This window comes from Aedes aegypti, chromosome 2, assembly GCF_002204515.2.
Source record: "Aedes aegypti strain LVP_AGWG chromosome 2, AaegL5.0 Primary Assembly, whole genome shotgun sequence".
Classification (NCBI taxonomy): Eukaryota; Metazoa; Arthropoda; class Insecta; order Diptera; family Culicidae; genus Aedes; species Aedes aegypti.
The window spans coordinates 45,714,026-45,741,330 of record NC_035108.1 but is presented as its reverse complement, the minus strand read 5'-3'; the positions used below and the strand labels follow the sequence as shown (position 1 = coordinate 45,741,330).

General features: G+C 37.7%; 1 protein-coding gene and 1 long non-coding RNA gene across 2 annotated transcripts in view; one reads left to right on the top strand and one right to left on the bottom strand.

Moving 5' to 3' along the window:
- LOC5570507 (DIS3-like exonuclease 2) overlaps window positions 1-26,729 on the top strand; it is a 29,918-nt gene extending 3,189 nt beyond the window's left edge. Inside the window, exons 3-4 of the mRNA XM_001659145.2 lie at window positions 11,727-13,862; window positions 26,052-26,729. Of these exons, the coding sequence (XP_001659195.2) occupies window positions 11,727-13,862; window positions 26,052-26,399 (2,484 nt within the window). The 3' untranslated portion in view covers window positions 26,400-26,729. The remainder of the gene's footprint in view (window positions 1-11,726; window positions 13,863-26,051) is intronic.
- LOC110675506 lies at window positions 26,565-26,982 on the bottom strand. The gene is made up of 2 exons (XR_002499555.1): window positions 26,897-26,982; window positions 26,565-26,832 (listed from the first exon to the last, which is right to left on the bottom strand). It is a non-coding gene; the product is annotated as an uncharacterized LOC110675506 (long non-coding RNA).
- Between the last annotated feature and the right edge of the window lie 323 nt (window positions 26,983-27,305).

The window sequence follows — 27,305 nt, the reverse complement described above, 5'->3', positions numbered from 1 at the left end:
GAACGGTACGATCCACGCTGCCTGTTCTTCGCGAAGAGCAGGAAAATATTCATTTCGATCATCTTCAAACGGGCTTGCAACAATCACGCTAAACTTGCTCTGCTCAAAAATGAGTGCCGAGCGCACAAAATTGGCCTCTGTTCGTGCAGCACAGATTCTGTGCAAAGGGGCTGTACACAGTTTTGTGCAAACGGTGGTAAACACTGAATGAGTGAAATGAGCACAGAGGAGGAACGCTTGCAATGCGGAATTCAGTTCCAATTTTAAAGTTTTCTAGAGATTTTTTCATTTGAATAGCCGAAGTGGAAGCAAATGGGGAAAAAACTTTCGCATTTGCGACCATCTTCCGGCTTTTTGCTAGAAAACATCTCAGAAAACTCCCCATCTTACCAACGGCCAACTGTTTGCTGCCACGCGGGATATCATTGACAGTTCCGTTTCCATCGATCCCCGCACAGCCGAAGGCCAACATGTCGGCAACTCACTGAATGAGAGCGACCTACACAGAATTTTCACTCAGTCAGCCAGTTCTGCATTGGTTGCTTCATTATGTGTAGTTTTAATACATGCGCTGCGTGGAGCTGGCTTAGCGTGGAGTGTTTGCTTGACTTTACGAAAAGAAGCAACCTTGCAATGAATCACCAGAATGAACAGCGCGTGGATAAATGAATCCTACGAGTGGAAAGGCTTCGCGAACCACTTATCGGTGTGTTCGTTTTGCTTCTTCGGCGTTGCATCCGTTCGCTTTTTGCGATGCTCTTCGTGACTCAAAAATGAAAAATGAATTTTGGCGAATGTTGGATCGCGAAGATGCGTCGATCATTATTCACGAAGAAGATCCATCGCAACACTGCCTAAGAGCACACTTCAACCTTCGAGCTGACAAAGAAATTGTGAAGAACTATAAACGCGTTGAATTCCCGAAGACATTTTCATCTGAATACGAGCAACCGCTAATGAAACAAAGACGGCGATATATGGCGAATCGATCTATGGCGCTGATCAAGGAGTTTATGGAACTGACCTATGATCTCGCAAATCTGTTTCATACGCTGTATATCATGCAAAGATTGAACCCACAAGGTATGTGCTGACATACGAAGCACCCCTTGGCCTTTCTGTGGGTTTGGTGTAAACTTTAATGGTGAAAATAATAGTGTCCGAGCATAGAGGACACTTGGGTTTATTCTACGACTGGCGTGAGGTGAGAATGGTCGGTGTCATATAGCGAGGTGACAATTCTCGACTCGAGTGAAGTGACTCTCCATTTGATTTACACGGCGAGTCACTTCACTCGAGTTGACAATTGTCACCTCGCTATACGAGACCGACAATTCTCACCTCACGCCAGTCGTAGAATACACCCAATTGTGTCCGGTCATAGAGGACACTTTTCAGTGCACACCATTTTTGGTACATAATGTAATCCACCATAAAAACCCTCCCCTTGGTTATGCGACCTTGTCGCGATGGGAGGGCCTAATCCATTAGCCCATATGATGGAAATCAAAGGCGTAACCTGTAGTGGTGGTATCACATTTTGGCATTTTTTGCTTGAAGTCGCGTCATAATTCATATGGCATAGACGTAATAATATCTCGGATGTAATCCAACGGGCATTCTGCGTCATTGATAGAATTGATGCCCATTTCAAATAACTAATCTATTCGAAGTGGACATTAATACTATTGGTGACGATCAGTTTGCCTTTTGCTAACCAGAATGATCCGTAGCCACTCTCACTATTAGCTAGCTAGACACATCGTTATCATATACGACGTAAGGAATATTACTCTGAGGAAAATGACTAGTAGATTCACTGAGTAGAAATAAGTGGCGACAATCGTATTTTAATATGGTTTTTACATTGCCATAATAAGAAATACCTCTTTTGTAACAACGGTATAAATAATCTAATTCCAGCTTCATTTTCGCAAAATTTACAAGTAGAAAGTAGGCGTTGTGAAGCATTGCATTCGCCACCGAAAAGTGAATCTTGTAGGAGACTGTAATAGACGACTAAGGTAATTTAACCCTTAAATATTCACTATAAAAATGACTATGGAAAGTAAGACGCTGAGATCGATCATTAGGGTACACTTGCTAGTTTCGAGAAATTGAACAGACAAGGAAAGTGATTTTTTTCTTTAAGGATATATGAACGTAATGACCAATAAATACCTTTAACAACAAAAAATGAAATTAACTTGAACTACTACTAAATAGCCTAATTTTGTTCAAACTTGACGACAATTGACATTTAAGGCCCTAATCTTACGTAAAAGACAGGAGTGATCAGAATAGCACTTAAATGACAAATTATTCAAAACCATTTAGACTTGACAGTATAGGTAATGACACGACTACACTACTATTTCAAACAAAATTCTGATGGAGCTGCTGATTTTCACAATGCTTCCTTCTCTCAGAAGCACAGGAATATGGGTGTTTTTCAAAAACTACCACGTCACAATACGAATAAAAAACAGTGTACATGTGGGCACCATAGCCTAGTCCATCTGAGTCCTGGTAGAGGGAAAACATGGCAAAAGCCAGAACGAGGGTTCAGCCTTTACAAGTTAAGCAGTCAGGCAGCTTCAACTGAAAACCATACAAAAAAAAAAAACAACAAAACAAGCCCTGTCTAGCGTATCCTTCCAGCTCTGGCCACCTTCTGGATACTGAGTTTGCCGTAGAGTGGGTCGAGCTCGTGATTTATCCTTCGCCGCCATACACCGTACTCCCGCACGCCGCCAAAAATCGTCCTTAGCGTCCGGCATTCGAAAACCCCAAGAGTTTGCAAATCTTCCTCGAGCATAGTCCGGTGGACTATTAGTCCACGTTTCATGCCCGTAGAGGTTCGGTCATACAAGCGCTCGACCGCAGTTTTTTCTGAAGCCCATAGTAGGCACGACTTCTACAAATGATGCGCCTTCGTATTTCACGGCTAACGTTATTGTCAGCCGTCAGCAAGGATCCAAAGTGGTCAAACTTGTCAACCACCTCGAATGAATCCCCGTGGTCCCTGTCGCGCTCAGTTCCACCTACTGTCCGGATCTCGTAAAAATCATACCCGGCTGTTAAACCTAGATCTCCTTCTAGTGCGATATTGAACAACAGGCACGAAAGGTCATCCACCTTGTCGTAGTCATCGGCGGGAATCGAACGGAACTGGAATGTTCGCCTGAAATCTTCACACAATGTTGCACACGTTGCTTTAATCATCCTTGTGTGTTTTCACTGAAAGCTGTTCTCTTCCATGATCTCTCATAGCTATGCACGGTCCATACTGTCGTATGCCGCTTTGCAATCAATAAACAGGTGGTGCGAAGGGACCTGGTACTCACGGCATTTCTGGAGGATTTGCCGCACAGAAATGATCTGGTCCGTTGTCGAGCGGCCGTCGATGAAACCTGCTTGATAACTTCCCACGAACTCGTTTGCTATAGGTCAGAGTGGTCCGCGGACCCTTAGGGGTCCGTGAAGACTTCTCAGGGGGTCCGCGAAGCCGTTGTAAATAAGTGTCATTTTTTTTGCAAGAGGTCATTGTTAGTGTAATATTACTGACTAAACAATTGTAATGCATTTCTGTCAACATGAGATTACAAGTATAACTTTACCTCACCAGATTTGTATTTTTTTCTGTGCAAACTAGAAAACTAAATTAACTTCATTGAGATTCTTCATTGTTTCCACTCAAACCATTGGCAGAATCTTCTCGAATCTAATAGCAGGTTTTTTATAAGATTTTCAGCTGATATTGATAGTAGTAATTCATAAAAAATACGAAAATTCTGCCAACATTTTTGAAGAGGTAATAGTTGAATTCTTACAACGGCTGTCAAACGTTTTTAAGAATATTCAAAATAGCTTGCAGAGGTGAATTCTTCTCATATTTTAACTACAAATTTTGTAAAAAATACGACATTTCTCTGAAGTCTTGATTGCAGGTACTCCTGTTAATATTTTAGAAAAACTTATGGGGGTAGTTTTTGTTGAAATTTTCTTACCCAACTGATGTCTTGTTAGATTTTAATATGATCATGCAGAAATTTCTTATTGAACCCTTAGTAAGATTTTTGATAGATTCCTGGCAAGATTTTTGATCTTGGAAGAATTTTTACATTATCTGTGCTGGATTACAGACAAAACTTTTGTATGTGTCTGTCAAGGATATCACTTGTAGGGGTCCGCGGAAAGTTTGTAAAAAATCAAAGGGGGTCGCAGCTTCAAAAAGGTTGGGAACCACTGTTATAGGTGAAGATAATATTTGTAGGCGGCGTTTAGGATAGTGATTGCACGATAATTGTTTCACTCCAGTTTGTCGCCCTTTTGTAGATGAGGCATATAACGAGTAGTGTTTGATACTTCGACCTTGTCGATTGCTCCTGCGGGGGCGGGCGATGAGGGCAGCATCAAACATGGCGCGCGCCGGTAGTACAGTAGTGAAAAAGTGCGCGGTCCTTTAGTAGTGTTTGATTTATTGATCGTGTCGCTTGCTCCAGCGTGGGCGAGTAACGAACACTTGTTCGGCGTACAATGCGATTATCTAATTATTTCGCGAATCCAGTTAGGCGTGATTGTGATTATATCATGGATCGCATCACCAAACATTGGTGACTCCCAGATCTCTACCTTATACCACTAACCCAATATCCTTTCCATGACAACTGTGGAGATGCAGAGGTGATCTCGCCCAAGTAACAATTTTAGTTTTACGGATTACTTCCAGGGTGCTATAAATAAACACCAATAAAACCACGGTCTCATCGCATCCCCCATAACCTCTTGTAGATTAGAACGTGACTAGTTGGCCCACTCTGAAAGAGGCTATGAAGTGTTTAATTATGTCGCACGAATAAAGCAAAATAGCATTTATGGTAGCTATTTTGAGGCCGCCTGTTCTAGATGAATGTTGCTTCATCTTGAAAATGATTTGAAGTGATTTATTTTGATATAGTGCTTAAATCTCTAGTGCCGAGTGAGATTTGCTGTGAAATGTGATGAAAAAGAAGTTAAATTGCGTGTCCATCCTCTGAAAGTATTATATTTTAAGTTATTTAACATTTGCTAAAAGGAACCACCAGGAGGAGAATAAATCATATTCAACATTTATTGGTTTGTTTGGGCAGTAGTTGTGCTTCAAATTATATCAGGTCAGTTTAATCATCATACCATAGCATCTTATGAGCGAATCCAGGGAGATAATTTGATTTGAAAATAGTGAAATTGTGGCAACCGGAGTGAAATTAATACGGTGGAACCATAATTGATAGATTGCCATCGACAAATGCTGTTTTATCATCATACAAATAAGGACACCTTGTTATGATTCGGCATTTGTGGGTGTAAAATTGCCTTAACAAATGCTGATTGAAGATTATTCAGCTTTTTTTCGCTTTTTATGGTAACTAAGCAGCATTCAACAAAGTTTGACATTTCGGGCGTGCTTTTTGGAGAATATACGCAAAAAAATGAAAACGGATATTAGTTTTGCATTTTCCTATCAGGAATAAGTGTTCCTTAGTGATAACGCAATATAAGACTTGTCACTGTCTTAAATTTGCAATGCTAATGGTGTTTTCGCATCTTATGAGCCCAAATACTGATTTGGGAGGTGTAAATAAGGTATGCCATCAGAAACCAAGTGGACGTCATGTAGTTTAAAAGCAGATTTTATGACAACAAGGTGTATTATATGAGTCTTTTATCAAAGCCGTAACAAATAAGAGTCGTTCAGCCACGGCAAGCAGTTGAAATAAGGTATTGTATGCTGCAATACAGCTGGTTTTGTAGCCACAATTTTTGACTTTATGTTTTGGCTCTAAAAGGTCTTGAAAACAGCCAAAAGCCGAATTACAAAATATCATCTTTTGGCTACGTTAAATGTCGCCTCTAAGTATTGTAGCAATCACGTAACTGTCATAAAACATTAATAAATCCACACGAAAGCCAAGTTGCTGTTGAATTGTTACTTGGGCGGTCTCTAGTAACAACGGTTGTCGAACTAACATACCTTCCCTTCCCCGATGACCGTAAGGACGTGGCCGGCGCCGTTATTGATTTATGAAATTTGAGCTCTCGATATGTTCACATTGAAGAATGGTAAGCTAATCCCAAGCCCCATTCATTAAATCTCTGTGCAACTTCGATTGTTGTGGTCAATCACGGAGTAGCAACTACGAATTGTACGGTCATCTATGCTTATGCTTGTGCTTTATGCTTTTGTAGATGAGGCATATAACGCCTTGCTTCCACTCCGATAGCTGTTCCGTCTCCCAGATTCTGACTAGCAGCCGATGCAAACAAGCGGCCAACCTCTCCGGACCCATCTTTATGAGCTAGGCTCCGATAACTTTCTTTGCCAGCGGCGTTTTTGTTTTTGAACTGTTGAATTCGCTCTAACGAAGGTACGGTGCTGCCATCTGGAAAAAGTTTACTCTGTGCGTGAAGCGTCAAAAATTTTACCCGGCAAGGTATAGGAAATGAAATTTCAAATGCTTATATAAAATTACCTACAATAGCTATTTAAAATCTTTTCAGTACATGTTGATAAACTTTAGAACGGCTACATTATTAACACATTATTTTGATTTTTATATTTTTTCCTTAATATTCTGCGGATTCTATAGCTTATCATAAATCTAACCCCGTACATTTAACAGAATTTAATTAAATTAGGTTTGATTTTTTAGAGGCATTTGAAAATTGACTTCCTATGTTTTGCCATGTAAAATCGGAGCTTCACGCATAGGGTCAACTGTGGTAATTGCCTTCGTCATCGCGAATGACATCCTTAACACTTTAGTCGTCGCGCTGTTGTATTTTGTACAACAATGGTGAAAAACCTCTCTCATCGTACACAGCATCAGCGTGGTGGTTCTGACGGTGACAAACCGCGCGACGACTGAAGGGTTAATTTCCCCATCGTGGGAGCTGGTTGGTTTCCACTGTCCGCCGTGTCTTCGCTGTCCTGACCTGCTGTGCTAGTGTTCACTGCGCAATTCAGGTGTTCATCGTAGTGCTGTTTCCACCTTTCGATCAGCTCGCGTCCGTCCGTCAAGATGCTCCCTGCACACTGAGAGCAGCATTGTGGTAAACATTACTATGTTGATGGTTTTAATTTAATACATAACATTGCATGCTAGTCCGTTGTCTAGTGTGGTGCTTCCTTCAAAGGGCAAATCGTCCACTGGAAGCATTAACGTGTCGGTGTCTTTTAAAAAATGCTGCAAAATGTAAATGTGCTGAAAGCAATTTAATTTGAGTTTTGAAGTTTGATTTGACTTATTTAAATTCCAAATAGATCGTTGTTTTCATCACTATTGATATTATCAAGGCCAGAATTCCCAGTTAGTGAAGAATTTCATAGTACTAGAACACCATATAAGATCGCTAAACGTTACCTAATCATGGAAAGGCTTTTTGCTCTATTATTTTAAGTAGATGCTGTTGATCTCCCTTTGCTCCTATCCGCAACCCGGTGCACGCGCCTTGTTGGGTTTCAAAAACCTCGTTGAAGATAACAAACCGTCAATGGCATTCCCAATTACTACCCCACGTTGCACATTCAAGGGTCTGATTGTGCTCCTAACCCACCCTCAGTTCGTAATCTTCTCGCCAGCTGGAAATCCCGAAGTGAAAGTAATTTTGATGAGTGATAGCCTAGTGCAGCCCAACTGCATAGTACAGTAGTTTAACCAGAATCTTTAGGTCAGAAGATAATTTTGTAATAAAAAGGTTGCCATTGCTTTGAAATTCACTCAACATCTAATAAAAAATAACAAACAACAGCGATCAATTATCAAAATTCATCGCTCCCTGGAAAATATAATCCCAATCCCAGGGAATAATAAAACTGTTTGATATTACTCTAAAATCATTAAAAAAAAAATTTATGTCCGCGCTGGTGTTAATCCTTCACAAGCTCAGAAAATCAGACAAGAGGACAGAGGCATTATCACCACGATTTTGTTGTTTAAACTACCATGCTCATGGTAAAAATGAATGCATTGTTCATTAGAAATTAACGATCTTGTATTTATCTCTAATACAGGACAATAGTGCTGATGACTCCAAATGACAGTAAATTTCATCCATCTCTTGGCATAGTAATTTGAACAACATTGCAGTAACTGTAAAGACAAACACACTTTAACATAATTCTGAATAGTAATTTTAAAAACCACGTAATGGTTGTAATTACTCCAACATTAGTTTCAGTGCACATCTCTGCTCGCGGCACGAAGCCATTGTGGGATGCGTTGAGCTTTTGATAGAGCATCCGCATTTCCGCATATTGTCCCGGAATAGTCGGATTTGCTATTTCTGCTTCAGTTTGTGCGCTGCATTCTACTCATTCAGAACCTGCCTACATTATTTTTCGAACCAATCATTCCGTCGACACCGCATCACTTACTAGACGTTGCTCTCAGCTGCATCGTTGATGGGTGCTTTCACTGTATTCCAGCAGTCCTCAAGAGGGGCTTGATTCAGCTCATTCTCTTCCGATAAAGCAGCCTCGAGGAGCTGCGCGTATGCAGTTGCGACATCCGGTTGCTTAAGCCGCTCTAGGTTATACCGGGGCAGCCGTTGGTACCGTACGCTGTTGACTTTCACTTGCTTCTATCATCCACTCCTAATATATCACAGTTGATCTATCAAAGTTCATAGCATTTGCTAGAACCAGAGACGGACAAAAAAAAAACCGTTTCCCTACGCTTCTATTCTTCTATCGTTATAGCACGCCTTTCCTTACGCCTGATACATAAGCAGTCTGCTAACCAAACAGTAAGCCTCTCTGCTATAAATTTACCACCCCTACACCTTCCCGCATAACCTGTCGTAGATGCAGGGGTATATCCGGTCTACTGTGGGAGCCAGTTCAATGCATCATCAATTCCTCCCCCTTCCCCACATTGCACAGTAGGACGGATTTGGGTTTTAAGAGGAACGATAGCACTCACACCTTCAATTGAGATTTTACGTCAAATTGATGTTCTACAAAGTTTTTCCTATTTTGAAAACTTTTTTTTTGTCGGGACGGAAATTGAGGTAGCTGCTTACGAAAAAAGATATACATCAAAACTTTTTTCTTTCAAGGAATATCGGTATAGTTTGTTCTACAAATTTTAAGATTCGTTAATTTATGTAGGGTAACCCATCAAAAATAAGTATTTGTGTTTTAATTTTTTTATTTCAAGTTTCTCAGCAAAGTTGTCTTTTTATCACCTTTAGACCTAATTGAAACGAATATCACCAGCATTTATACACTGAGGCTATCTGTTAGTCCCAAACAGTCATCTGGTTGGTTCCTTGTGTAACCTCGATTCTATAACATTCCCCAGAAAACCATTCCCCCGAAACCCATTCCCCAGAATTCCATTCCCCAGAATTCCATTCCCCAGAATCTCATTCCCCAGAATGTACCATTCCCCAGAATTTCACTCCCCAGAATGAACCATTCCCCAGAAAACCAATCCCCAGAATGGAGCATTCCCCAGAAAATTATATACCTACTTTAAAGTTTTGAAATAATCTATTTAAAAAACTTGAAAATTAAACTCCATACAAAGTTGTTTACAAGTACATGAGAAGATTAGAATTGGTGCTGCTAATTATGAACACTTTACGCATAATTCAAATTTCATTTGCAAATGAACTATCACAGTAGTTTCACTTTTATTGGCACTTATAAAAACTGATAGATCAGTCTATGGGGAAACACAATATCCAATATTTATTTAAAAGAATATACAACTCATCACTACTCTGCGCAAAATAGAGCTACACCCTTCTTTCGGTATAGTAGATTCCAAATGTATAATTTCACCACATGTATGTCCAATTTTTATCAAATGTAGTGATGTATGCAGCTTTTCATCAATGTTTTAAGAAGGTGCATCATCTCTTACTTTTTAGGGCTACACCGATTAGAATAAAGACGTTCGTAGTATCATATTATACGTTCCGATATAATGATTACGTAAACTCGGCAGAATAAAAACTTACTGTTCTGCACATTAAAATGATACGCCCTTCTTTGCGTCAAGTCTAAATTACAAATGACTTGTTTAATTTTGCACAAAATAGTGATACACCCTTCTTTCAGTCTTATCCTGTTGACGATATAGACAAAATTTTCCGTAAGGATACCAAATGGCAAGAAGGCATTTGGCATGATTGATTAAATGATCAAGGACCATTTGGTATAATGGTCATTTGGCCAATGACCATTTGGCATAACATGAAGAACATCCTTTTTGAAAAGAAGGAGCATAAGTATGGCTGGATGGCAAATGGCTTTATACCAAATTATTTTATGCCAAGTGACCTTTTGCTATATGGGCTCTCCATCGATATATTTTGCCTATATCATTAATGAGATAATACTGAAAGAAGGGTGCATCACTATATATGCAAAAATAAACATATAGTCTGTATATTTTATGGGAATGTATTAAAAAAGGGTGTATTATAATAATATGCAAAATACTCATGAATAGGGGGATTAGGGGCATATTGGACACATTAGGTAAATGCTTATTTTACATAGAATGGAAATATGTTTCTTTGCTCTAAAATAAATACACCGCTTCCTCTGCTTTGCTTATAAACTAATTTGAAGCTGAGAAAAAAATATAATAGAATTTCAGAGGACAAATGAAGCAAAGCGTAAACTTTTATACCGTCAAAACGTTCATATACAATACAGATTTCGTACAGTTTATAAAGTTTTGCTGAAATATGCATATTCCCAGCTAGTAAGGGGGTGTCCATTTCGCCCCGTGTGTTCATTATGGCCCTAACCCTCCTACCTACATATTTGTTTTGTCACATCAGACCTTAGCCTGTCACATAAGTGACTCTTCTTCCTCTTTTCTGGCGTTACGTCCCTACTAAGACAGAGCCTGCTTCTCAGCTTATGAGAACTTCCACAGTTATTAACTGAGAGCTTACTATGCCAATGACCATTTTTGCATGCGTATATCGTGTGGCAGGTACGAAGATACTCTATGCCCTGGGAAGTCGAGAAAATTTCCAACCCGAAAAGATCCTCGACCGGTGGGATTCGAACTCACGACCCTCATCTTGGTCTTGCTGAATAGCTGCGCGTTTACCGCTACGGCAATCTGCGCCCCACATAAGGTGACTCACGCAAAGCAATAATTAAAAAAGAAAAAAAAATGGATATTCATATAGCTTTCTGGGGAATGGTGCATTCTGGGGAATGGAATTCTGGGGAATGTTACATTCTGGGGAACGATTTTCTGGGGAATGGTTCATTCTGGGGAACGGAATTCTGGGGAATGGTTTTCTGGGGAATGTTATAGAATCGTAACCTCGATTATTCTGCTCAATCACTGAGTAGCAACTACGAATTGTACGGTCATCAATGCTTATACTTATGCCAAAAATTGTGTTGCAATCGATTACACGTGCTGTGGACAGTTCGTATCGAGTGACCCATATACTGGTTGAAAACAACTTGAACACAATTTTGAGCGTTTTTGGAGCTAATTTCACGGTTTATTTTGAATTGTCTCATCATAAACATCAAATCGAGATTTCGCGAGATTCCTCCCAGGGCTTTTTTTCAAATTATTGGTCCCTATGTTGAGTTTTTATGAACCATTTTGTTTAATAATAACGGTTTACCGGGGCATCGCGTGGTTGCATTAATGAATTGAATAAGTTACTTACAGATTTGTTTTTTTCCCTTTCAGGTTTGGGAGTTTCGAACATTCGAGGAAGAAGTGACGTATCTCCTGAACAATGGCAAGACCACCGATAAGAAGGATTTCAAAAAGGAACTCACATTGGAGAACGTTTCCAAAGCGGAAAAGAATAGTTTTCTCACGGAGCAGAATAAGGCAGCTTTGGCAGAACTGGTGGAACGTTTGGTCAAGGACGGTGTCGGTTATATTGTCGAGGGAGTCGTTCGGATTAATCAGAACAATAATGCCCAAGCCTTCGTCGATGATAACACCCGGGAGGCGAATGTGTTCATCAACTCGGTCATTTTGCGGAAGTGCGCCATGGACGGCGACTACGTCAAGGTGTTCGTGAAGCACGGAGATTCTCAAGAGGCAGGAGCGGCTAACTCTCCACCGAGTGGTTCAGAAGACAAGAATGAATCGAACGACGAAAACGGAGGAGAACGCCAGCAGAACAATAGGGGATTTGTGATTGAGATTTTGGAGAAACGGCACAGTCGGTTGTGCGTTGGGACATTTATGCCATTTAAGGAAAAGGTATCTCAATCCCAGTACATGAAGTTCGCTCCTCGTGACATGAGGGTGCCTTTTATGAGAGTGTACAAACAAAACTGGCCTGAAGCGATTTTCAAGAATGATTTCAAGGAAATTGAATCGGTTATCTATCAAGCGGAGATCATTGAATGGCACAACGATATTCCAATTGCAAACATTATGAAATCAATTGGAAAATGTGGGGAGTTAGAAGTCGAAAGTCAAGCCATTTTGGTGGAGTATGACCTGGACGTTTCACCGTACTCGGAGAAAATCTTGAACAGTTTGCCCGGATCGGAGTTCCAGATACCGGAAGAGGAGCTGGCTAAACGAGAGGACCTTCGAGACGAATGCGTGTTCACTATTGATCCACTCACGGCAAGAGATTTGGACGACGCATTGAGCTGTAAGATACTCAAGAATGGAAACTATGAGATCGGCGTCCACATTTCGGATGTGTCATATTTCCTGCGGGAAGCCTCCGAATTGGATGAGTTGGTTAAGCTGAGGGCCACTTCGATCTACATGGTAGATGGAGTGTATCATATGCTACCCAAATCGTTGTGTTTCCTTTGCTCATTGCTACCAGGCGAAGACAAGCTAGCATTCTCCGTTTTCTGGGAAATCACTCCGGATGCTAAGGTACTTAAAACACGATTCGCCAAAACGGTTATCAATTCGTGCACTCAGCTAGCGTACGAACATGCTCAGATAATGCTGGATAAGCCAAATCAAGATCTAAAGGTGGAAGACTTCCCACAGATCCGTCACGGTTACACTCCAAATTACCTCAGCCGAATCGTCAATCAACTGCAAAGCATTGCAGTTCAATTCAGGGCCCGTCGGATGGCAAACGGCAACTTGAAGATCAACCAACCGAAGTTGTCCTTCTCGTTGGATCCCAACACGGGAAAACCCACCGACTTTGCCATCTACGAGCTGCGTACCGCGAATCAGATGATCGAGGACTTCATGCTTCTCGCGAACGCCTCGGTTGCAGAATTCACTCACGCCAAGTTTGACAGCACATCGGTTCTGCGAAATCATTTCGCGCCTCAGGATTATCAAATGAAGCACCTGGCAAAGCAACTCGCCAAACATGGCCACAGTCTGCGGATCGATTCGTCCAAAGCGATTGCCGAATCCGTCGAGTCAATTGTGGACGCCAGTTCGGATCCGATCGCTGCCCGTGCTGTTCTGAACATTATGATCGCTAAACCCATGACCCGAGCCCGTTACTTCTGTTCGGCCTTCGCGTCCGATCCCGAAGAGTTCCATCACTTTGCGCTGGCCATTCCCATGTACACGCACTTCACCAGTCCGATCCGGCGGTATGCCGATTGTCTGGTGCACCGTGTTCTCGCTGGCGCGTTGGCAGTCGACGAAGTTCCTACACGATCGCCGGACGAACTCAGCAAACTGACCGGCATCTGCAACATCAAAAAGTACAACGCCAAACTGGCCGGGGATGCCAGCTCGCTGTTGTACTTCAAACACTACCTAAAGCAACGAACATCACTGGAAGCCGAGGCTGCCGTACTGGACATCGGTCCTCAACAAATCGAACTGGTGCTAATCGAAACTGGTCACGTCATCAAAACTAGCTACAAGGTAACATCACTCGATTTTTTGACATTCCCTAGAATAGCATACCCCTGAAAACCGTTTCGCAGGATTCCACTGGTCAGAATCTCATTGCACAGCCAAAAACCGAATCAAAACTGTAACTTCTAGAAGCCGCTGGTTTCAAACTTACTACCTAATTCCATTTTCATGTAAACATCCCGCAGAATCGATTGGTGATAGTCTCATAAGGACCTTGGGAAATGAATATTTTGAACCTTTTTCATATATATTTAGATGAACAAAATATACCGTCAAACGGGGTGACTTGCAACACATTGTAATTTACAATTAAATTTCACTAAAAAACACAAATTGCAAAAGAAAATTTATTTTAAATCGGTGCTTCAATACGTGTGACGCACAATTCAAGTAGGGGCTACGATTAAAGCTGTTATTATAAATATGTTTATACAATGAACATATTTTTTCTAAATGTCTTGAAAACTGATACTTGATGGAGGTTCAAAATCGTGACCTGAAAACATGAGATAGATTTAATTTACAAAAGTAATACTCTACATGTTGTTTCTATAATTAATAAGTGATAATATGACGAAATTGTAACATCAACTTTTTAATAAAAATCATTTTTATATAAATGTATTTATGCGGGGTGACTTGCAACACTTTATTTCTAAGCAATTTAGAGTTTTATAAAAGTTAAAAACTTTTTTGTTAGGTCTACTTTAGAGTAATAATTTATCAATCAACTACAAACATTCGTTAAAAATATTGTTCAGTTAAGATATTGGACCTTGATGATTTAACGTCTCTTTTTCCCATACAAAAGTAGTTCAATTATTTTCTTACAAAAAGGTATTCATAACGCTCTTGTACTGGTTCGAATGCTTTATATACATGAATAACAATACTTAACAAGTGTGACTAATAAAATATATCAACATTTTGTTGGAAAAGATTAAATTAGCATTGAGTGTTGCAAGTCACCCCACACAAGGACATTAAAAAAAAATCACCTTTTTGATGACTTTTGATATGACAACATAATTCGATTCAATCTTTTATCATCTCATTCTGTAGACGGGCCGGCCATTCAAAGTTCTACAAGGAATTTAGATTTTAAGACGACGTTTAGATCATGGTTTTGGTTGATTGAAATTGAAAAGTGTTGCAAGTCACCCCGTTACGGTATTTAGACCTGGGAGAGTGGCACATATACAACACACGAAATATGAAACTACACTTCTCCTAACTGCAAGATAACTTTCGCTCACCAACGGGGGCTTGGGAAAAATCGCAAGTTTTCTTTTGATGTGTACCCTTGGTCTCTCTTGACAAACATGAAAAAAGGGCCATAGTTTTATGTGCATTTAATTATCATTTTGATTGGGAAAAAGTAACAAGATGCGTGTTTCAATACTTTCCCTCCCCTTGGTTATGCGACCTTGCCGCGATGGGAGGGCATAATCCATTAGCCCATATGATGGAAACCAAAGGCGTAACCTGTAGTGGTGGTATCACTTCTTCTTCTTTCTGGCGTTACGTCCCCACTGGGACAGAGCCTGCTTCTCAGCTTAGTGTTCTTATGAGCACTTCCACAGATATTAACTGAGAGCTTACTGTGCCAATGACCATTTTTGCATGCGTATATCGTGTGGCAGGTACGAAGATACTCTATGCCCTGGGAAGTCGAGAAAATTTCCAACCCGAAAAGATCCTCGACCGGTGGGATTCGAACCCACGACCCTCAGCTTGGTCTTGCTGAATAGCTGCGCGTTTACCGCTACGGCTATCTGCCCCCCAGTGGTGGTATCACATTTTGGCATTTTTTGCTTAAAGCCGCGTCATAATTCATATGGCATAGACGCAATAATATCTCGGATGTGATCCAACGGACATTCTGCGTCATTGATAGAATTGATGCCCATTTCAAATAATTAATCTATTCGAAGTGGACATTAATACTATTGGTGACGTTCAGTTTGCGTTTTGCTAACCAGAATGATCCGTAGCCACTCTTACTATTAGCTAGCTAGATACATCGTTATCATTTACGACGTAGGGCATAGCTTCCCAAACTTTTTGGTTGCGCGACCCACCTATCCAACAAGCGTATTCTTTGCGACCCACCAGTGAAAAATTGTACAGAAACATGTTTTGTACTGAAGCTTCTGAGGTCACTTATTACTATGATGGGAATGAGATTTGATCACAATATCACAATACCACACGTAATTGACGTTGACATGCACTATGTTTGATTAAAAAAACAGTGAATAAAATCATTTATTTTACTTTTGTACTTGCAACTGCTCGTTACAAGATTTCTGTCTCAATATAGAAAATTCTTTTAACAACAATCATCATCAACATCAATCAAATTTCCATATAGAACTGATTATATTCTAGCATTTTTTTTTCAATTAAGTCACACCTCCATGAGTCGATGTTCCATTGCTCAATATTGACTCACGGAACCACACGGGATCAATATTTCGATTATAATTGAAGTTGCATGCACCACCAATAACTATTCGACCTTGAAAGTTTGCTTCACATACTGAAAGTTTGAAAATATTTTGTTGGAGAAAATGGAATACTTTCAAGTTTAAGGATTGTTTTACAAACTCAATCCAAGAAAAGACAATTTCGCAGCTAAAATTGTAGGCATGTGAATTTTTTTCGACAGAATATTTTTTATCCTTCTAACCACAAAATCTTAGACCGAATGCTGAACGTTTTCGTAGAAATATCGGAGAAGCATGCAGGTTTGATGATAATAGAGATTTTGAAACCGTGAACCATATTGAAAATTAAAAAAAAATCCTGAGTACTATAATGTTCATCACATTCGATATTTCCATGGGCCAATATTCTCTTCGACTCATGGAAGTTCGAGTATGGCTTATTAAGAAAGAACGATTAAAGAAGGCTGTATTGGCGACGTTCTTCTCAGCCTTAGACCTTAACCTTAGAATAATATAGATAGTGCCAACTGACTGAATTCCCGATCATTGGAAAAAAACTTGTTTTGTCATAAAGTAAGAATTTAAGTTTAAGGAAACATAGAAAAAAACTTTGGAAATAAATTCGTACTTTGGAATTTTTTCGCGACCCACCAAAGACTAGCTCACGACCCCCCTGGGGGTCGCGACCCACAGTTTGGGAAACTATGACGTAGGGAATACTTAGGAACTCTTAGGAAAATGACTAGTAGATTCACTAAGTAGAAATAAGTGGCGACAATCTTATTCTAATATGGTTTTTACATTGCCATAATAAGAAATACCTCGTTTGTAACAGCGGTATAAATAATCTAATTCCAGCTTCATTTTCGCAAAATTTACAAGTAGAAAGTAGGCGTTGTGAAGCATTGCATTTGCCACCGAAAAGTGAATCTTGTAGGAGACTGAGAAGCCTAAGGTAACTTTACTCTTCAATATCCACTATAAAAATGACTATGGAAAGTAAGACGCTGAGATCGATCATTAGGGTACAGTTGCTAGTTTCGAAAAATTGTTGAACAGACAAGGAAAGCGACTTTTTCTTTAAGGATATATGAACGTAATGACCAATAAATACTTTTAACAACAAAAAATGAAATTGACTAGAACTACTACTAAACAGCCTAATGTTGTTAAGACTTGACGACACTTGACATTTAAGATTCTAATCTTACGTAAAAGACAATGGTAATCAGAATAGCACTTGAATGACAAATTATTCAAAACCATTTCGACTAGACAGTATTAGTAATGCACTACTATTTCAAACAAATTCTACACTACTATTTCAAACAAATTCTAATGGAGCTACTGATTTTCATAATGCTTCCTTTTCTCAGAAGCAAGGGAATATGGGCACTTTTCAAAAACTACCACGTCACAATACTAATAAAAAAAACAGTGTTCATGTGGGCGCCATTGCCTAGTCCGTCTGAGTATTGGTCCTGGTAGAGGGGAAACTTGGCAAAAGCCAGACCGAGGGTTCAGCCTTGACAAGTTAAGCTGTCAGGCAGCTCCAACTGAATACCATACAAAAAAAAAAAAAAAAGATGCGTGTTTCAATACTTTGTATTCGATCAAATTAAAAGGTGCTACCGTGACATTGCTTTTGGGTGTGCAGGAATTGGTTTTCAACCAACCATGTCAACTTTGTTGAAAAAAAAATCGCTAAAATCACTAAGTTCCTTAAGCAATACATTACATGAAATCGACGTATATTTCGAAGAGGGGCAAGTTAGGTCACCTTGTTTTTAAAGTCATTTGTGTTATATTTTAGAACTTGTCAATTTGAATTTCCCGCTGAAGAACTATTTTAGACATATATAAAGCTAGAAATTATTATGTAAATTCTCTGGATTTTTATTTATAAAGCACAAATATTTTCAAAATATGACTATCACTGAAAGTCTATGGGTTACAAATCAATCATCTTTTTGTTGATTTGTTTTTCTTGTTTAGTCAATATGTACGTAAAGGTTGAGTAAGCAGAAACATTATTGTGAATATTGCATATTAAATATTGTTCAGAGAAAATATAATTTAACAAAAGTTGACCCATTCTAAACCCAGGGTTCTAAACCTATATTGGATTAGGGCAGTTTAAAATTTAAAAATGTTTGAGAATCCAATCCCCCATATGTTACTTACCATCCTTAGCATACAAATAATGTTCTGTGAAATTTTCAGCTTTGTAGGTGGTGATTTAAAGGTGGCCCAAAGACAATGTAGGTTTATATGGAAATAACTATGGAGAAATTTTGAGATTGCTACTTAAATTACAGTACTAACGTGTTTGGAACATTTATCAAAATTTCTTCATAGTAATTCCATATAATCCTTTATTGTCTTTAGGCAACCTTTAAACAGGGTGTCTACTACCTGGAAAAACCTGGAAAACCTGGAATTATCAGGGAATTTTATTCAACCTGGAAAAAACCTGGAATTCTCAGGGAATTTTGGCTACACTCAGGGAAATTATTTTGAAGCAATAGTGCATGGTAGAATATGTCGTTTTTGTGAAACAAAATCTTTTCAATCAAAAAATTTTCGGCTGCGCCGCTCGTTGACATGTTTAGTCCTTCTAACGATTTTTATTTATTCAACATAAACATGTTTAGTAGGGCGCGGCTTATTCTTCAAAAGCTCTCAAAACCAAAAATTCGTGTGCTCTACTGAATTCAAATCACATTATAAGAGAAACCTCAAAATCTGGGCCAAAAATATTAACATTTAAAGGTGGCGCAAGCGTTTTGAAGGTGAATTTTCATGTTATAAAAAGTGACCTTCAGTGAAGTAAACATAACTTTGTTATTTTTCAACCAATTTTGAAACTTTTAGCACCATTATCTTCCGAATTAAATTTATAAAAACTTTGTAGAACACCAAATTTGTTCAAAATCTAAAATAGTCTAAGTTAAAAATATTTTTATCCAAATTTTTCCTCATTTTACTAAAAATTATAAATCGATTCCGAATATTTTTACATGTTTTCAAAGAAAATTTAGTTGTTTTCAAGCTGTTCATACAACACATTTTTCTAAAAAATGGTTTTGACTTAGCTATTCAACAAAAACTACCCAAAAACATGATTTCTCAATTAAAAAATCAAATATCTTTGGATTACTTAAATTTTTTCGCCGGAAATTGTTTTTTTTTTTCTATAAAACCTAAATATATAAAGCATCTTGCCTTAATTACGAGATGAAAAGTGCATATATTTTTTAACATTTGCGGACATATGTTTGTTTCAAAATTATTTAAAAATCGTCAATTTTTAAAGGTTTAACAAATGAGAAAAACTAGTTTCAGCTTTAGAGATAATATTTACCTGGCAAAAAATTTGAAAAACTGGCATTTTTCCTTAAAAAATCATGTTTTCGCTGCATAACTAGGTCAAGACATTTTTAATGAAATGTTATGTATGAAAGGTTTGAAAACAATTGAATTAGCTTCAAAAGCATGTAAAAAGATTTGGAATCGGTTGAGTAATCATGAAGTTATGGTCAAACAAAATTGAAATTTTTAGTAAAATGAGGAAAAATTGGGAATAAATTACTTTTAACTAAAACTTGTTTTGATTTAAGACAAATTTGGTGTTCTACAAATTTTTCATAAAATTAATTTTGAAGGTGTTGATGCTTAAAGTTTTAAAGTCGGTTGATAAATAACAAAGTTATGTTTACTTCACTGAAGGTCATTTTTATTAACCTGAAAATTCACCTTCAAAACGCTTGGTGGCGACCTTTGAATGTTAATATTTTTGGCTCAAATTTTGAGGTTTCTCTTTTAATGTATATTAAAATTAGTAGAGCTCACGAATTTTTGGTTTTGAGAACTTTTGAAAAATAAGCCGAACCCTAATGTTTAGGCAATGAAGCAAAATTTAAGAATGCCAAGTTGATAAAGGCTAGTACAGTTCTAGTTGGGTTTCGTTCATGAGCATATGAAACCTAGTTGAAAACATTCCAATTTTTTTCAAAAATAAATGTTTCGTTTATTATACAAAAATAATAAACTTTGTAGGTAAAGAGAAAAAAAAAGAACAAAAATACTATATTTTGAAGGTTAGCAGATTTTTTTCATAGTCTTGTCTATTTTAATCTTACTATTTTAATGCAAGTCTCTATTTTTGGTTAAGGTCTGTAAAGTCTTTATTTTTATCAAAATGGCCACTAAACTCACATTTAATCTGCTTGCAGTAAATCCTGGTGCAAATCTCTAGAGACTCAAGAGAAACCTACAAAGACTATTATACGATTATTGCACAAGTTCCTAATGATATTTTTCTCAGATCCCGAGGAATGCTTCAGGAATTCTTAAGAATTTCTTAAGAATTTGGCCCAGAGTTGCTAAAGCTTTCCACCGCTTCCACAAAGGTTTATTCCAGAGCTTAACAAAAATAACTTGCAGTCATTTTCACAGAGATTATCCTGAAAAAAAAAACCTAGCGTTTATCACATGATTTCCTCCAGATGTTTTCCCACTGATTTTTTGTAACTTCTAAAAAATTTTGCACAGATCCTAAAGGAGCTCTTCCACTAAGATTTATTTCAAAGTTTTTGAAAAAAAATGTTTCGACATTTTTCCAAGAAACCCTGTAATAATTTCTACGCCATTTTTTTTCATTTATTCTAAGCATTTTCATAAAAACCCTTTTTTTAATTTATTCACGATTACACTCAAGAATTGCTCCAAAAATCCTTCAGGCATTGTTCGGTGAAATCGGAGTTATAAACTTTTAAACTTTCCCAAGAATTTCTTGATAAATTAAACTTGGGATTTCTTATAAAATTTCTCCCGAAATTCTCTCGGCATTTTTCCATCATTTCATCAAAATATGATTCCTGTGGTTCCATTTCTTGAATAATTTTTCAAATGAAATTTTCAAGTCTCAATGGATTCTTCTCAACTTCATCACCAGTTAACACTATAGTCACAGACAAACAGACGTCACACTCTCATCATTGTCTATCGACCACCTTTTAAACGGTCTATTCAAAAATATGGTAGGTGGCCAGTTCGCCGCCCGTTGCGCTCGCATCGTTTTTGTTCGCGTTTGACGTTTACACACTACCGCCATCTGTTGGCCCGTCAGCCAAATACACTAATTTCAGCATTGGGCGTACATGTCCTCGTGACTATGATTTGGATCGAGATTTGTTCTAAGTGTTACGTCTGTTTGTCTGTGCTATAGTAATTATAAAAATTATTTCCTTTCCGAATTTCGTCAAAAACAAGCCTGTAAGACTTTATTCAGAGATTGAAATGTTTTTTTTTTCAGTTATGTTAGCAATTTATGAGGAGAATCTTAGAAACCGCTTCATCAAGAATCCAAAATTTCGACATTCCTTGTGGATTTCTCAAAATTGTCTACAATAAATCTGACAAATTTCTTTGATCCTTTCCTGGAGACATCCCTTGATCTTTTAATACTTTATCAAAAAAACTTGGAGGAATTTCTGAAGGAGGTTAGAATTCTTGAAGATGATCTAAATCAATTTTTTGGAAAACTTGTAGATTCGTTGAATCATGAAACGATTATTGGACGGATTCCTGATCCTTAGAAACAATCCAGATCGAGTTCATAAACGTATCTAAAACGAAATTCTTGGCAGAATCACTCACAGAATTCGCTAAACATCACAAATCATACTCCTGGAAATATTATCGGTGTAATATGTGAATAAAATTTACAGCACAACGAGCAATCGTAATGGCACGAGTACGTTTTAAATGTTCATAAAACTGAATATCATTTTAGGGAAATCTTTTTTTTTCTTAAGTTCAAATAGATCGTTGTTAATATCTGACTTTGACGATGACAGGCACTTTCAGATCATTTGATAACAATTCTTGGTTTTCGGGGAATTATTACAAAATAACCAATTTTTTTCTTGAGTTGTTTACACACGTAAAACAAACAGATATTTTTTTGAAAATACTTTTCGTTAGACTTTTTTAAAGTATTTCAAAGCCAAACTCCTATCTTTGAAAATTAATGTTTAATCATCTAATATTAAAAATTCATCAAACACCTATGGATTTTAAAGAATTTCTTGAACCTGGAATTATTTTCCAGAACCTGAAAAAACCTGGAAATATCAGGGAATTCTATGTCTATAAATGAGTAGACACCCTGTTTAAAGCACCACCTAGAGAGCTGAAAATTTCACAATACACTATTGTTAGATGCTAAGAGCATATGGGAGATTGGATTTTCAAATATTTTTTTAAAATTTGAATCGTCCTAATATGCTACAGAAATTATCTAACCAATTTTGTTTTTCTCGATCAGCAGTTTCACTCATTCGTTCATATCTCCATAATCGTAAACAAGCAGTTGCTGTTGACGATAAGTATTCTGAATTTGTTAATATTGTCTCAGGAGTTCCGCAGGGGTCCGTTTTAGGTCCAATATTATTTTCCCTTTTTATAAATGACCTTCCAAATGTAATAAAATTCTGTAAAATGCATATTTTTGCAGATGACGTGCAAATTTATTTATGTTCCAACAGATTGTCAATATCTGAAATTGCTCGCTTGATAAATCTAGATTTGAAGAATATTTACCGGTGGTCTGAGCGTAACCTTTTACCCTTGAATCCAGAAAAATCACAAATTCTGTTCATGACTCGATCTCGCAACAATACGGTTTCACCACCCTCCATATCCTTGAACAATGTTCCTATGAAGTACGTTGACAAAATATCCAACTTGGGTGTAATTTTCCAAAGCAACTTAGAATGGGACAGCCATATCAATTCTCAGTGTAGAAAAGTCTATAACGGACTACGTCATCTTAAACTGACAGCTAATTTTTTACCAACAGCAACTAAACTTAAATTATTCAAAACCTTATTACTGCCTCATTTGGTGTATGGGAGCGAGTTTTTGCTTAACGCCTCTTCTCGGTCTCTCGGCAGACTCCGCGTTGCTGTGAATTGCTGTATTAGATGGATATTCAATTTGTCGTCGTACTCTAGTGTTTCACACCTTCAACCGCAATTGCTTGGATGCTCTTTTTCTAATTTTGTAAAATTTCGTTGTTTCATAACATTGTACAAAATCATCAACACAGCAAAACCTCTATATTTGCATGAAAAACTCCAACCTTTTCGTAGTATTCGTGAGAGGAATTTCCGTATATCGCGCTATAGAACTTCATACTACAGAAATACTTTATTCGTGCGTGGCATTGTTTATTGGAACCAGATTCCGGCTCAAATAAAAATTTCGCGGTCTATCAACGAGTTTCGCAGGGGGTGCATCTCATGGTTGAACACAAGTAACCAGTAGTTTAAATTGTATCTAGAACTAATAACTTGTTTTTGAAATAGTTGTAAGTTAAGAAATGAATTCGTCACATACATATTGTTTTTTTCTGAATGTAGAATTAAAAAAGGTAATAACCTTACTCTACATGTATTGGTATGGAAATAAATAAATAATATTGGATGCTTCTCGTCAAAAGTTGAGCGTCAAACTTTATGACTTTTCATTCGTCTATGGATACAGTATGGCCCATAAAAAAATGCGAAAATCGTCATATCATGTTTTATGGTAGTTTTTACATAAAAAATGTGATTGAAACATAAGTCTTATTCATTACTCGTATTTTTCAATCTATTAAGACTCAGTTTTTCGCTTTGTACAAATTTTTTAGCTGTTACTTTCACCTTACCAGAGAGGAATTGGAAGCATACCTTCAAATTTGATGATGCGGACGTCGAGTTCAATATCTGTGTGATGAAAGCTTCTAAAACATCAACGATGGCGTGAGATTCTTCACAGGCCTTGTCTCCAGCATACGCCCATATCAAATGATAGAATTGGTTCTTACCTGGGTAATTGGAGACTTAAACATATTTTCGAAAAAACAGCTCATTATGGAGAGCTTTGATTGAACTTACATATAAATGTGATAAGCGGCTCCGTTTCGCTCAAAACCTATGAGCTAGTATTGATATAAGTTGTCTCTAACCGTAGGAACAAATTTCATCCTCAAAAATCTGTTATAGGCCTCCGTATTTATTTTATTTATTCAACTTAAACAAAAAATAAAGGCATATCAAACCTATAAGACGCAAATGCCCTCAAAACTATGACCCTGGCAAAATATTTTATTGTGATCATGAAAATCACGTTCTCTAAGAACTTCTCCATCCTCTGATACCAAACAAACTAAAATTTTCAACAATAAAGTGCGATTTTTGAAGGTGGAAAGTTTATCACCAGAGTATACGACAATCAGACGCTGTTTCTAGCTTTGGGCGGTCAAAACCTTTGAACTTATTTGCTTTATTACATTACTTAGGACAGTAAGAAAAATATGACAAAAATTGTCCTGGATAGCGAAGTTGTGTCAGAATATACTACAATAATCAGAAATTACATTCACTATCAGAAACAATGAAAATAACGCTTGTTGATGCTATATTCACGTTCAAACAATTCTCGCATTTTTTTATGGGTCATACTTTATATACCGTGCTGCATCAATATCCGGACGCTTAAGAGGCATCAAATGTTGCAACTTAATTTTCGACACTTTATTATCTCATCTAATTATAGTGTGGTTTCCATACAATTAGTTTAGGCTCTAATCTTCATGAAAACGATGAAAATTTTAAAGAAAATGGCAAAAATAGCATGTAAATCGCAGATATAATGAAGCATGTCGTGTTCCTAAACCCGGACACATGAATCGATAAGCCGGACACTTATGAATCAAAATCCGGACAGCTTCAATAAAATTGACCATTTCTATATGAAACTCATTTGAATAAACTTTGTAATCGATAGAAAATGACTTTTCTGAAAACACAGTACTTGCACTTGCTATATCATATACTATAACAGCATAACTTTGGAAAAAAAAATGATTTTTTTACCTGCATTCTCTATCTGCGGTTCGATGCGTCATCTATGTTGCAGCACGACTGAAATAATCATTGTTTTATCAGTTTTTATGTGTATGATTATTGCCTTATCACTGATTGTATTGTTTTTTTTTTTAACTTTAACTTTAATTTTCCTACGAATATGCTTCACAAATATTCGTTTATACTGCAAATTTATGACGATATCACTTTATGTCCGGCTACATAACCACTGGCTCACTAAGCCGGACAGCATATTTTTGTTCTTAAAATAATTAAATTACACATATAATCACCACTTTCACTTATAAAACTTTAAAATCTATCATCACATTCAGCATCCCGAACACAACTAGTAGAAAAAACTACCATTTATCCACACTTTCACAAATGAACCAATGCCGGTGAATTAGTCCAAAACTACACAGCTAAAACTTGCACGGCGTAGAAAAAGTGTCAAACTGAAGCTCCGAATTTGTTTTTATTTTTAATATATTTTGGCAAAGCTTACTAGATTGCAAATTATTGTTGGATGGCGCAATTAGATTAAATCTATGAATACGTGAAAATATTACCAGATAATTGTAGATTTTCATTGTTAAAAAAATGAATATTGATAGAGTGTCCGGATATTGGTGCCGTCCGGATTTTGATTCATCACGGTAGTATTCTGATGATTGGTTTTCTGAGAAATGATACACTCTTGAGAACGACATACTGCGAAAAGAGTTTTCGAGGGAATTGTTATTTGTGGAATGCTGTAGATTTATTAACTACATTAAAAACACATACCAAAAACCCTCACCGAAATCGAATTCTCGCCCTTTTAGCAACTCTCCAAATCGGTCGATTTCAAAATCACCGAAGAGGCCAAACCGATCCGGCACTGTATCCTCATTTCCAAGGAGAAAAAGTTCGCCCCGACATCGTTGATGCTGTTCTCGAAAGTGCGCGTTACGGTCATCGTGATGAAGGACGCCCTCGCAATCCGTACCATCCTGCCGGCGACGGTGGCCACTGAGCAGAACGTGGCGGATGCAACCGTGGCCATGGAGGAGGGTGATGGTGCCGTTGCAGAAGCAGCAACGACGGCGAATTCAAATGCGGCCTCCACTTCCATAGCCTCGGATGCAGAGCAGGATAATGCCAGCAAAGCTACGCAGCCAAGTGAATCGTAATGGAATGGGAGGGGTGTGCCATCCCCGCCTTGCATCTATTTTTCTAAGGAGACTGACTGATGTAAGTATACATACACCGATGCTTTACCTTGTTCCGTTCCGTGGTTCATTAGCTGCATAGCTCTGTGAGATATTTTGTTGAAGTTTTTTTTACTACCTAATATAATTCTCTACGGACTTCTTTGTTGCATTCACATATTATACTATTAGTTTTATTTGGTTAACCAAGGATGTTATTATTTCTCGGAAACAATTTGATTATTTGTATTGAATATAAAGTTTCCATTTTGACAAAGAAGTGTTTAGTAAAATGAACTGTATTCTTCTGAAGGATATCATACATTTGTTCGTTGAAAGAAAGCCTACAGTTCAGAGCTGTTGTCCACTTGTCCAGCACAGCTTCGTCGTGGTCGCTCTGGCGTTGAAAAATCGTCTGGAAGTTTTTTTTTTATTTTATTTTTTTGATGTACAAGGGGGTCAGGGGAAAAAACTCACACCTTCCATAATACACCGGGGTTTTGGAGTTTGGGAAGTAGGCAATGCAACATCTGTGACCAGAAGGTTCGTTAAGTTTTGCTTCTACTCTAGATTTCCACTAGGGTAACAGTCGTATTTTGGACCCCCTAAGGAAGTGATTTTAGTTTTGTGTCCTAATTAATTGATTGCACAGCGTAACAATGTCAAAGAACATGTCAAAATGTAGAGAAAAACTTCCTCTATGAGATAAAAATGCCCAAACGGTCATGTAGGATCCAAAAAACGTCGAAATAATTGAACTGTGAAGCACTGTTTTTCATTATTTTGGACACACCAATACATTTTGGACCCTCAAAGTATATATTTTGGACCCCCGGCATTTTTTTATCGTTTGGCGACAAAGTCCATGACACTGGATGTATAATATGC